General features: G+C 43.4%; 1 protein-coding gene across 1 annotated transcript in view; it reads left to right on the top strand.

Annotated features, from left to right (window-relative positions):
• The window catches only part of TANC2 (tetratricopeptide repeat, ankyrin repeat and coiled-coil containing 2), a 162,303-nt gene that overhangs the window by 32,635 nt on the left and 116,506 nt on the right, over positions 1-13,162 (top strand). The window contains exons 2-3 of the mRNA XM_030466043.1: positions 4,085-4,156; positions 9,406-9,585. Of these exons, the coding sequence (XP_030321903.1) occupies positions 4,085-4,156; positions 9,406-9,585 (252 nt within the window). The remainder of the gene's footprint in view (positions 1-4,084; positions 4,157-9,405; positions 9,586-13,162) is intronic.

Here is a 13,162-nt window from a genome sequence, read left to right as displayed (position 1 = left end):
CTTTTAGCAGTTGGATTTCTCTTCCTTGATTTCTTTTGGCTTTCACCACCGCGATGCCACTCGGGTCCCACCTCCCCCTTCGCTTCGCTGAGCTCCGCGCAGTTTCCCGCAGGGATGCGGGGCTGGGCTGGGCTGGGCTCACCTCCTAAGTGCTGGACGAGCTTTCTGTGAGTCTTGTGTGTTCTCCGGATCAGGGGTTTGCTGCGGGGTTGGGTTGGAAGGAGCGATTTCGAAGCTGTTAGGAGCAGCGGCACATCTAATGCAGTCAGGTCTTGCAGCAGATTTCCCAGCATGCGTGAAGCAGCCTGACCCACCCTTTTTATTTTGCTGTGATAAAACAAACAGGAAAAAAAAATTGCTTTGTCATAGAAAAAAAAAAAAAAAAAAGACCTGGGAAGACGTTTTAGTCACGTTGTGCCTTTTAGATGCTGCTTTAATTAAAAGAGGGGAACAAGGATATCGAGCTGGCTGGCACTTCATTTTATTTAAAACTTGGTTTTGCCTTGTATGGGAGCACCTGGCAGCGAGGTGATGCTGATATGTTGGATTATTTGGGTTATTTTGGGTTATTTGGGTTGGTGCAGATGCATCTTGTTCCTGCTTGCAGTCAGGTCCTGCTAATTCCATGCAGTGCTTTGTGCAGTGGGTTTCGTGGGCTGAAACCCTTGGGATTTTCTTTTCCCTTTAGGAATGGTTTGTTCAGAGAACATCGTTGTTGTGTGCATGGGAGGGGATTTGTTGTGTTGGTTTTAAACGGAGAAGTGGTAGAAGAGAGGAAGGGGGAGCAAAGGTGGAGAGGAAGAAGGGGAAGCAGAGGTGTTTTGCAGACCCATTTACAGGAGAGGTTGCTTTTCTGAAGCTACTGCTAAACATGATTGTGTTGAGATTACTGAATCCCTCTGTAATTGAGAGGGAGCATTAACAGCTCTGATTATTTGCTATATGTTTGCCACCTCATCACCTACTTAGGCTGCCCTCTGGATTTTTGACCCCAGTTTCTGCCCAGCATCCCAACAGGAGGGATGAGACAGCATCTTTCTGAGATGAAAATAATGTGTAAATCTTAATGGACTTGCTCAGCACCCAGCTATGTAAAAATAAACCACAGTGCCTCTCCCTCTCATTGCTAATGACAAGAGACTATGGATTACTGAGGAAATATTTTACTATGCCATTCACTTCCCTGTGGCATTTTTTAAAAAACAACTATTTTCTGCTTCTTGTGGCAACTTCTGTAGATGCTCCTTAACCAGCTTTGTCTCAGTCTGTTCTGATCTTTATTTTCAATTAACACAGATATCTGTGTTTTCTAGCAATGATTTCACAACCCATTTGCTTTCAGTGACCTCTTTCAGATGTTGCATCTGAGGCTTTGTCAATAACTGTGCTAGTTCAGATGCTGACAATCATTACACCAACTGAGCTGATTGTGCTTCTGTGAGTGATCCTGGCTGTGTGTGCACTGCTGCCCAACTAGTAGGTCATGCCTATAAATAATTATTCCTAAAGCAAATGCTAGCAGCTACCTAGAATGGTGCATAAGTAAAATAAATTGGCAGTATTGGTGGATAACAAAGTCCTGATATGCACAGGGGAGTGACCACTGCCAGGACTGTAAACCTGAGTCCTCAGAAGTTTGAAAAGGTGGGAATGTTCCCTTAGCAACTCTATTTTGCGCCCCCCCCCCCCCCCCCCCTTTTTTTTTCATGTATATGAAGACAACTCATTAATTAGCTTTGGGATTGTTCCCCAGTATCCTTGCTTCTCCACTGCAGGGAATGGAGTGTGCTCAAAATTTTTATTTATAACAAAGGGAGGGAAAACTGAAAATAGTTCAGTCGTTCAGCTCTTAACTGTGGGCTGTTCCTTATCCTCCTGCACTTTGCTACCTTTTCACCCCGCATCCTAAATTCTGCAGGTATCAGCCTTGTCCACCACCTGGCGTTGATCTGTTTGTATTTTTTTTCTCTTTCTATTGCAAGTATTTGTCATTTCAAAATTCCTTCCTGTGAGGTAGAAGGTCTCAGCTCAGCCTGGAGCATCCATCCTGCCTGGCTCTGCTGGTGGGAGCCTCTGGTTTTTGCTCTTTAGACATGCACATCCAGGGCAGAGCAGATGGGAAGGACTTGTGCTCCACTGGGTGGAGGATAAAAGGTATTCCTGACACAATCCTTTCCTTGCCTGGCTGCAGAGTCACTCTCTGCTTCAGTTTGTGTGCATGAGCTGTGCATGCAGATGCCCTTCTCTCTATGGGACAGCTTCTCATTAAAATGTTCCTCATTAAAAGCTGTCCAGTGGTTCTGCCAGTGCCCATGAGGTTTGTGCTGTGCTGCACCCCAGCCTCAGCTTTGCTGCAGCAGCAGAGTGAGCACCACTGCCTGCCCACTGGAGACATTCTGGATGCTGAGTCACTGGATTGATTTGTTCCTTTCCCACCAGCCTAAGTGGCTTTGGGAAGTTAATTTACAGTCATCTTCCTCTCCCCCTTCGTATATTGCATAACTTGCAAAGTACCTGAGAGATCTCTAGCAGGCTCTGAACCCTTGGCAGCAGTTCCCATCCTCAAACCTGGTGCCTCTGGCACTGGTTTGCATCCTGGTGTTGGAAGAGCTTTAGTGAGGAGGAGCCCAGCAACCTGGTCTGGTGGGAGGTGTCCCTGCCCATGGGGAGGGGTGGGACAGGGTGATCTTTAAGGTCCTTTTGAACCCAAAGCATTTGGTGATTTCATGAACCAGAGTGGAAAGTGAGCAGGGAAACTGTGGGGTCTGTGGCCCTCTCAACACCTGGCACTGGGATGAGTTACTGGGGCATGAGCACTTGGCATAAAATATGGGTTTTCTGGCTGTGGGATGCTGCCCTTTACATACAGCTGGTGTATGAGCGGGGAAAGTTGCAAAGGGAACAGAAAATGACATTGCTGGCACCTGGTCAAGGTGTCTGAGCATTGCAGGAGGGAAACCAAGGGCTGGAATAATTTGCCAAGGGAAGAGGAAACAAAAGCTCTGGGCTGTGGTCCTGCTTTTTTGTTGGGTGGGGTTAGATTAAATATTTCAGTCATCTTCTCAGTTCTGTTGTTTCTCCAATACACAGCTCACAGATGTAACTCACCTGGCAGGAGCTGCCCAAGCTGATTTGATGGCATAACAGGCCTGCCCAGCAAATAATTTTAGGGGTATATAAATAGAGATACAAACATGTCAGAGTGCAGCTGCTTTTAGTATTCTCAAAAAGTATAACTGCTAAAATCAGCTATTGAGTTTTTCAACAGCTATTTAAGCATTCAGTTACTTCAGAACTATTTTTAAATATCCTAAAAGCTTCCCCTTCCCCTGCCATGAGGTGGAACAACCTCTGAAATACTCATCCTGCATTTTAAATGCCTGGGTTTGCTTTTTCACAATCTGCATAGCTAGACAACTTTTTGCTTTCAGCTTGCAGAAACCCTGTGTACTCAAGCATCTCTATTGATGTGTGTATCTATTGTTTCTAATCTGGTCACTTGATCAATGAAGACCAGGGTGTAATTAATTGTATAACACTGTACACCATGTCCCACTCTTCATTTATCCAGATGGATTTGTTGTTTGTTAACTATAGCTGCTTTCCTAAACAGCTTCAAGAGGATGTAATGAAAGTGGTTTTCTTCTTCCAAGCCTTACCATTTTTTTTTTAGCTGGCAAATAACTTTAAAAATAACTTTTAAGGGAAACCACTTCAAATAATGTTTTTTTTTTTTTTAACCTGCATCTCTTTCATCATATACTTAATATTTTGATGTAATAGTCTGAAGTGAAAGGACTATTTGAAGATACACAATTTGGTTACTATTTCATTCCAATATCTGTGGGGTCAGCAGGAGAAATTAAAAACCTATTTACACCCTGAGGACCCCACAGATCTCCCTTCCTGGGGAGAAACAGAAGAGCAAAGGAAGCTGTCGGCAGTTTGCCCCCATTTCAGTCTGCAAGAGGGACCTTTTGTTCTGCTTTTCCTGCAAGATAGGGGATGGTGCTGAAGGAAAAGTTGCATCTGCCTGACCTGTCCACTGTGATGTTCTACTTGTGCTGTTTTGGTTCTCATGCAGATGGAGGGAACGAGGAGCCAGCAGAGAGAAGACAGACAAGTGTAGAGTCCCGCCAGAGCCGATCTGGGCAAGGTAAACCTCAGTGTTCTTCTGCCTTGGTCACTTGTTTCTCATTCCTTCACCTTTTGTAATCACCTTTTTGTGTTTTTCCTAAGACTCTGCACTCTCAGGGAGTTCTGTAACCATGGATATTATCCACATAGCTACCATGAGTTGCTGGTATAGGAATTAAGGACCTGCAGCACATGGGCATCTCCCCTTTAGATGGAGGTTGTTGGAGCTGCTGATGGAAGAAGCCTTCAGCACATATTAGTGCAAAGGAGTGGGCCACTGGCATATGGTTGGTGACCACTTGCCTTTTTCCTGGTTGCCAAGGGCAGAATCTAGCAGGTTCTCAGTCCCCAGGTTATCCTCCTCCCCAGTCCTTGTCTCGTGGCAGAGAAGGGACAGGTTCCTGCAGGGGGCTGAGCAGCCACGTGTCACATCTTCCACTTCGTTCTGTTTCATCCTACAGGAACAGACCAAAAGGTCCTAGAAAGACAGGAGTAAAAATAGGTTTGATAATACTTCAATAATGGTTCTACAAACTCTTTTGTTGAGTATCCATCACTCACAATAAGCTTGGAGGTTAAACCCACCACTGCAGCTGTGTAGGGGGGATTTCTGTCACTGCCAGTAGCAGCTCTTAGGTCTGTGCTGGCTTATGTGTCCTTGGAAGTAGCTTACTAAAAGTTTGAAGCATTTGCTCATTTGTGAGGGTTGTGCAAATGCTGGTATTTTCACACAGCTCTTGGGACTATGGAGCACTTTTTGGAAGCATGGCTGTAGTAGATAATACGTGCATTGACTTATTTTCTCTTTCAGATCACAGCAATAATTTTCCTTTCATTTAAGTTCAAGACTGTTGTTGTCATGGTGTCCTAATGACTTATTATGGGGACATTTTCTCCAGAGCATTGCTTGGTTTTGGCAGTATTCCAGAGTTTCCCAGGCAAAATATACTGCAAGGGACTGAAGTCTGTGATCAGAAGTAGGGGGATTGAAATTCAGAGTTAAAACCCTGTTTAATGTCAGCAGCTGCAACTGCTCTGTTAACATAGGATCTTCTTAGCACTATTTAAAAAAATTATTGTTTTAAATTTTCTTCTTTTAAAATAGAAGAGATGAATAAATTTAGGAAGGGACAAGGAAATTTATAACTGCACATCCAAGCTACCACTTGGTAGCTTGCATACAAACCTCATGGAATTCCTGTGCTTCCAGAACACAAAGGGAATGGTTGCTCTTCACCAGACACTGTTAGCTCAGGTACATTTGCTGTGATGGAGGCTGCAAACCCCTTCCCTAGGGCCCTGTGATGCTTTTTGGTGTGTCTTGGTTTTGTCCCTGGCTTTGTAGGAGATCCAGCAGCTTGGGTGCAGCTGATGGGAGCTGCCTGCTGGGTTTCTGAGCACTCATTTCAGACACTCTCTTCTCTCAGGTTACATTTCAGCATCTTGAGTGCTGTGGAAAAATACCAGTTTGGGGCAGAGGCTGTGGGTTTTTTTTTTCCCCAAATCCTTCCCAAAGAGTGGTCAGGATGTGTCTGTTCACCTCAATCAGTGTGAGAGGGGGGAGTAAAGGGAAAAACAGATAAGACTTCCAGCTTCTTGTCCTAAATCTTTCCATTTGGATCAGTGGATGTGTCTGTAGATATAAGTTTTCTTCAGTGTGGAAGAAGTCTCTTAGCTCCATAGAAGTTTTCTCTTTGGTTGTAAAGGATTTGAATTTTAAGGGGAAAAATACTCCTGAAAACTTTGCAAGGATATCATTACTTTTATTTCTATATAAAATACTGCCCCAAGTTCTTCTGGTTTTAGGTAAAGATTGGTCAAAGATGCTTCCAACTTGCACTGTGATAACAAGGGAAATGCACACAGGCTTTTAGATCTTAAGTAGCACAAACTGCTTGGTGTTTGGTGTAGTTCCCTCAAACCCCCCAAATCTGGCATGAGCAAATTGAAATTTTGTTTTTAAGAATCAATGATGGCAAATGTGGTTTTTTGTTTGCTTTGCTTTTGTTCTGTTTTGGTTTTGTTTCTGGGCCAAATGGAGTTTGGAAACCCATCCTTGTTACTGTCAGTGCTGATTTTGGCACTGGTGCCACTTTGCCTTGCCTGGCAGAGATGTGCAGAGCCAGCAGAGGTGTTCAGCTCACAATAATCCTGGAGAAGCAAGGTCCTCAATCATCTTATGTCATGTAAGCTATCTGTGGGGCCAGAAATTACCTCTGACAATGCACAGCTGGAAGAAATGTCTTTTTTTTTTTTTTTTTTTTTCTATACTGGAAACATGGTATTAAATTATATGCTCCTGGAGAAATGATTCCCAACAGCACTACCAGACCCACTGCATCTTTTGGATGATTTTGGAAGAACTTAGAAACAGGATGATCCAATGAGGTTTTGATTTTTGCTCAGCATCAGCTCTGTGTGTTGTGTGTGTGCAAGACTTGGGGTTACTCTTGGGAGCACGTATGTCACTCCAAACACATCCTCATTGTCCTGTCCACATGCCAGGTCCTTCCAGGTCCTGTCCTTCCCACCAGGTTTGATGCCTGATAGGAAGAGAGGTGAGAAATGGCAGTGTTCCCACCTCTGGAGCTGTGGTTGTTGTGTGTCCCATGGGAGACCTGTGGGTGGCTGCTGTGGAGCTGCCCACTGCCCTCACTCCTTCTGTTGTCCCTGGAGAGCTCATGGATGGAGGCAGTGGAGTGTCCAGACTGGGGTTCTTCTCCTCCTGGAGCAGAACCCTAAAATGCTTCATTAGATAAATATCCTAAACTCCCTACCTTTTAGGAGCACTTCTAGACAACTTGCTTGGATGTAGAGACTACTTTTGGGGACACCAAAATTCCATGGAAGGGATGGAGTTTCAGCACAGCAAAGCTGGTGGGTGGAGGACTGGGGAAACACTTTGGAGGTGGCCACCAGCAGAGACTTGGTGGCTGTAACAAGGTGGTGGTGGGTGGGTGATGGTGGCACAGGGCTGCATCACTTGGATGTTCTCAGGTTGAGAAGCAAGGCTGAGCTGCTGCTCACCTGGAAATGGTAGTAACTGCAGTGGAAAGGTGGAGTAATTGTAGTTTCTAAGGAAAAAGCAGGAATTTGAGTTTTCTCTGACTGTAGCCAAATATTTTTTTTATATTTCTATACACCATACAGCTAGATATACCTCCATATTTATATTTATACATCTAGATATATATAAAAGGCATGGTACTGTCAGCAACAGCAGCTTTTAGCAACACCAGAAAGAACAGAAGAATAGCAATGATCAGTGCCCTGAAAAGGAAGTGTTCGTTAGAGCAATCGTCTGCACACTTAATTAAAGCAGCATGAAAGGCACAGAAACACATCAGTGTCTGGCAATAATGACAATCTCTGATGAATAAAACATCTCCAACTGCAGCACAGTTACTCGAGCATCCAGAGGTAAAGGAAATCACCTCAGTAAAGATGAAGCTTTGAATGTTCAGTAAAGCTCTGTGAAGGTGACAAATGCAAGCAAGGGAGTAAGGAGCAGATTCTGAACTCTCAGGAATGGTGTGTGTGTAAAATGCATCGAGTGTTTGGTTTGGTTTCTTGGAGAGGAGGGGACTAAAATGCTGAGAGATGTTCCTGGAAGTTGGCATCAGTAATGGATGGATTTTAGCCAGAAATAATGCCACCTCTTTGTACACCTCAGGAGCTTGTCCAGGATTTTTGACAGCTATTTCAATCTGTTTTTTCTAAATAATACATAGTGTGGGTCACACTGTCTCTTGGCTACCTGGGTGGGCTTAATCCATGGCCTTCTCTGGAATACCACCTCTTTGAGGCATTTACCCTTTTATTTTCTCCCCATTTTTTCTCTGTCTACCCTTAAGTCTAGCAATTACATTTTCTCTTTTAAATGCAATAGAAGCCATTGAGAACCACACTGTGCAGCTAATGTCTTCATGGAAGAAAACATCAGCAGGCACTGGAAGCTAAAACCCATCTCTTGAAGGTGTGGCATGAGTGTAGCCTTTGTACATTCTCTGCAACAAAACCAGTTGTAAGTTGGGTTTGCAGATGAATTATTAGCTGCCTGTGTTAGGTTGTTAATTGTATTGACCAGATGAGGAGAACCAAGTGTTCTTGACCAGAAATTTTCATATTCTGCAGCTAAGGGGAGGATCCTCAGGGCTCTGAATTCTTCCTGATCTGGAGCATTTGTTTGTCATTAATATTTATTGCCACACTTAGCAACATGTGCCTTTATTGTTTTCTGCCACTTCTTCTCATGTTATTTGGTGCTTTCCATGTGTAGATGTGTCACCCCCATCCAGGTTTTTTTTTTGGTGGGGCTGTTTACAGAGGCTAAAGATCCTCAAAGACTCATCCATTTGGCAGGAACATCTCCTACCAGCCCAGGGTGCTCCAAGCCCCATCCAACCTTCAACACTGCCAGGGATGGGGCAGCCACAGCTTCTGGGGGCACCCAGGGGCTCAGCACCCTCACCCCAAAGAATTTCTCCCTCCCATCTCCCCTCTTGCAGCTGGAAACCCTTCCCCCTCATCCCATCCCTTATCCCAAATCCCTTCCCAGCTTTCCTGGAGCCCCTTCAGGCACTGGAAGATGCTCTGAGGTTTCCCCATTGGAATTTTCTCTTCTCCAGGCTGAACACCCCCAACTCTCAACCTGGTCCAGAGCAGAGCTGTTCCTCTTAACCTTATTTGGGGTCTCCTCTGGGCACACCCCAACCAGGGCCAGAAATCCAAGGTTATGAATGGTCAGAGAGCTGCATCTTAACCTTAGTTATGGACACCCTTGACCTCATGAATGTTCTCACAGTTTACTCCTAGTTAGCTGGAGCTCCTGTTTTACACCCCTCTTGGTAGCTCCAGCACATGAGATTTTGGGCATGTCTCTTCTCTTCCTCCCCTCCAAACACTTTAAGCTGGAAGGTTTTTTTGGAAAGCACACCAAAAATTAATTCGTAGTACGAGTCATACTTAAAACTGGTGACTCTAGGACTATAAAGATTAAAATATATAGATATATATGTATATATTTCTTCATGGTTCTGCTGTTCCTAATCTGAAGGGCCAAGCTGAGATGCTCTTCCAGAAATATGATTTTTTTTCCAAGGGAATTTCTAAGGACCCTGCAGGATGAAGAGGAAGGGCGCAGCTTTCCCTGCTCGCCGTGGGGTTGGGCTCACACCCCAGCCGGGCACTCCTCTGTCTAGGGATGATGAAAGCAGGAGACTTCCTTGTATTCTAAGCAGTTCCTTTGTGTTTTTCTCTTCCCACCAGGCACCTCCACAGAGAACGACTGTGCTTTTGAACCAGACTACGCTATCCCACCACTCCCAGTGACCGAAGGTATGCAGCACATTCGGATTATGGAGGGCATGTCCCGCTCCCTTCCATCCTCCCCCTTACTCACACATCAGTCTATCAGTGTTCGGCTCCAACCTGTGAAGAAGTTAACTGGTAAGGACTTTAAATAAAGTTCAGTGGGGCTTTTAAGGTCCGTTGGTGCAAAAAATCTCTAAGAAAACACTTTGACAAGCAGCTGTGTGCAAGGGCTTCGTGTGGTTGGTCTGGATTGGGGTTTCATGCTGGCAGAGAAATCTTTCTGGTCCAGAAACATTTTACAAAATGTTCTGGAGTTTGCTGAGAAATTGTAATTTCTCTGAAGCTGTGTTGCAGTTCCACTTTGTAGCATGGGTTATGCACAGCTGAAGTGTTGCAGTAATTTAAGGCTGAAATTTTCAATGCTGAGAGAAAACTTAGAAACTTCTGCAGCAAAACAATTTTTTTTGTAGTCCATGCATAGTTTAAAAATGTTTTGTTTCTCTAATCTGCTGGGATTATGATTTGAACACCTAGAGATTTTAAAGTAGTTGGGTTTTCAGAAACTCTTGGAGTCTTAACAGCCATGTAAAAGCCTGACATCCTAATTTGTCTGGTAGCAGTTTTGAGAAACTTGCTTCTCACCTAAAATCTGACATCCCTCTGTGCCCTTCTTTAAAAATCATTGGCCAATGTGCTGTGTTTGTACTGAGAGAAACCTCCAAAAAGAATTTTTACCCAATATCATCAATTCTGTGCTTACAAAAGGGAGCTCTGGCACATTTTGTAGCTGTTGTGTTTCCCATCAAAGCCTGGCTGAAATTCTGCCTTGAAATGGCAAGGAGTAAAGCAACTTTTTCATGAAAATGAGAACAGCTGTGTGGTTGAGAAGCTGGAGCTTCAGGAGGGTTGATGATGTGACACTTGGAGGCATTTGTGGGGTTTTGTGGACTTTTGGGTTCTTTTGGTTTTTTGGAGTGCTTCCTTGTGAAGAGGATCCTTCAGTTTGCAGTCCTGGGTCAGGGCTATGCACTTGGATGTTCAGACCTCCTCTCTGTTTGTCTGTCAGCATTTCCTTCTCTTTTGCAGAGCAGCTGAACCTCTGTTGGGCTTTAGCAGAACTACCTGACTTTGAAAAGTTTGATTTGGACTTTGGTAGAATAAATAAATCCAGTGATGAGTTACAGAAGTAGTTTCAAACTGCAATCCCTTTCAGTGTCTCTGGAATTTTGTTACCAATACTTTCCTCTAGTCTGAGTAAGCTGCTTGCAGCACTTTGCAGGGTGGAAATTCTTGTGTGTGCTTGCAGTGAACTCTTGGGTTTGGGTTTTTTTTTTTTCCTTTCCCTGTCTCATAGTAATGGGTAGGTGTGGAATCCACAACCTTCCTGCCATGAAAATCATAGGTTGTGAAAAATGACAAAAATAAATCAAGGCTATTTTTCCTTTTCACAGCATGTCTGTACTAGTTTAATTTATTGTGTAATGTATAACTGGTTCCTTCATGCTTTTCCTGAGTTTTCCCCCATAATCCTCACATTCATCCAGTTTCCTCTTAGTTTTTGAGTTACTTGGAGGGATTTTCTTCTCTGTTTTGTGTGGCCTTCTTTGTAGAGGCAGGTAATATCAGCCAGTGATATCATAAACCTTTTATTTTATTAGGAAAGGATGGAAAGCATTATGTTTTACAGACAGTTCAGGCCTTTGTAGTATCTTTATCTCACTGGTTACACTTCTGTCCCCTTCTTTTGTCTAGATTTCTTTGTGGGTTTGTTCTCTTCTCTTGCAGTAACCTGACATTCATACCTCTACTTGAACTGCTCATGGCTCTGCAGGGGGTTGGTTTATACAGATGCCACTTGCTGAAACATCTCCAGCACCAGTCAGGGGGGATTGTAGAGCCATGCTGGAGATGTTCACCTGCTGAAGATGCCTCCTCCTCTCTTGATCTGGCTTGCAAACTGGGTGATGAAATCCAGAGCTGCACAAGCTGTGTACAGAACAGGATGACTTCAATAAGATGCTCACAGGTGTTGCTACACAAACACAAGAGAAGTGGAGGCTTCTGCTTTTGTTCAGAGGGCCACAAATCTATTGGAGGCTGGTTGGGAAGATGATTACATCTGTCTTCTACTTGCATTCTTTTTCATCTCTTCTAAATACCCCGTTCCAGCTAGACCCAATCTGGGACAGCATGAAAACACAGCAGTGTTTGCATGTCCATGTCTTGATGGCTGCAGTGGAGCTCCTGATACACTTAGAATTCAGTGTGTGTTTCAGTGCATTGGTGGATTATCATGATTTAAAAAAATATATTAGTTTAATTTACTGTTGGGATTGTAAAAGGAAGGATTTTTCCATCCATATTCAGTCATTACAGGAACTTGTTTGCTTTCATTAAGGTAGCATGTAAAGGAACTGGGAAAGTAATGCTTTCTCCTCTGTTTTTCTTAGTGTTTTTCACATTTCAATTATTCCTTATCACTTGTCTCTCATTTACTACTCATCTGAGATTTATAAAGCAAAAAAACCCTCAGAAGGAGATGACTGTTGAATGATTGACCACTTACTGTATCAGTAACTAAAAAGTGTTTTGGTTTTTTTGCTGGGGGACATTGATAGTTTGTAAAGACCTTCATAATTTTTATTCAGTAATAAACCAGCACGATCTGTGAAACAAGGAAGATTGGGAGCTTATTAGATTTCTGAAGACAACTTCACAATCTTGCACTATTTTTTGGTGCATTTCTCCCCAGTCTCACTCCCCACCCTTCTCTGATTTTAGGGAAGTCTTGCAAGTGCCCTCGTAGCCTTCTGAAAATCTGGTGGGGTTGATAAGCAACTTCCTTCAGAAATCTTTGTGAGGCTCTGGGAGCTTTCAGATAAAAACAAGCAGCCAGCACTTTGACAGTAAATGCATGGAGCCATTTCCCAAAGCCTCACTGGCTGTGATGGTTTCCTCTTCTTCTTTGTCTCGTTCTGCTGTCCAGTTGTTAATCTGACACAATAACAGCAGTGATTCCTTTTGGAGCAGGGATGAGGGTGATTCTGGGAAACTGAAGTATTACAAAGAGAGGCTTTTGTCTGTCTGACAGTTGCCACATGGATTTTTCAAAGCGACCTTTAGAGCATAGAAAATTGTTGAAAAATTATCCAATTGTAGGGGCTTTTTCATGCTCTTCACTCCTTACATACATTTGTGTGTGTGACTAACCCATTCATCTCATAATTTCCGTGTCTGTGGAGTGGTTGGGGTAGTGCAAGGCTACATTTATTACAGAAAAAAACTTTGTTTCATGTATTTAGTTTTTTCCAACTAAAGATGTCATTCCTAAAGCCATTTGCAACCAAATGTGTCTGGACCATTTCTGCCTTTATGCTTCCTGGAATTTTTCAGAGGTGAACATTTTAATACAAAAGCCTTTTTGTGCTCTTTGTGTTGGAGGGCTGAAGTACTTTGGATCATTCCAGATCTGCCTGCATCCTTTCTTGTGTAGTAGAGGAGGTTTGTCAGCTCTGATGGGAAGGGGAAAGAAAGCAGCTGCTGAGATGGCATCAGTGTTAATTTGGGGTTTAACTCAGCTCTTGAAAGAATAGAAACCTGACTGGTGCAGTAAAACTTACCCAGTAGAAATGCCATGCTATTTATTTATTTATTCATCTATTTATGATACTTTTTTAAAGCTTTTAACCTGGCTGATTTGTAAACCAAGCTT

The sequence above is a fragment of the Calypte anna genome, chromosome 27, assembly GCF_003957555.1.
Source record: "Calypte anna isolate BGI_N300 chromosome 27, bCalAnn1_v1.p, whole genome shotgun sequence".
In the NCBI taxonomy this organism is placed as follows: domain Eukaryota; kingdom Metazoa; phylum Chordata; class Aves; order Apodiformes; family Trochilidae; genus Calypte; species Calypte anna.
The sequence above is the reverse complement of the archived record's forward strand: the minus strand, read 5'-3'. Positions and strand labels throughout refer to the sequence as shown.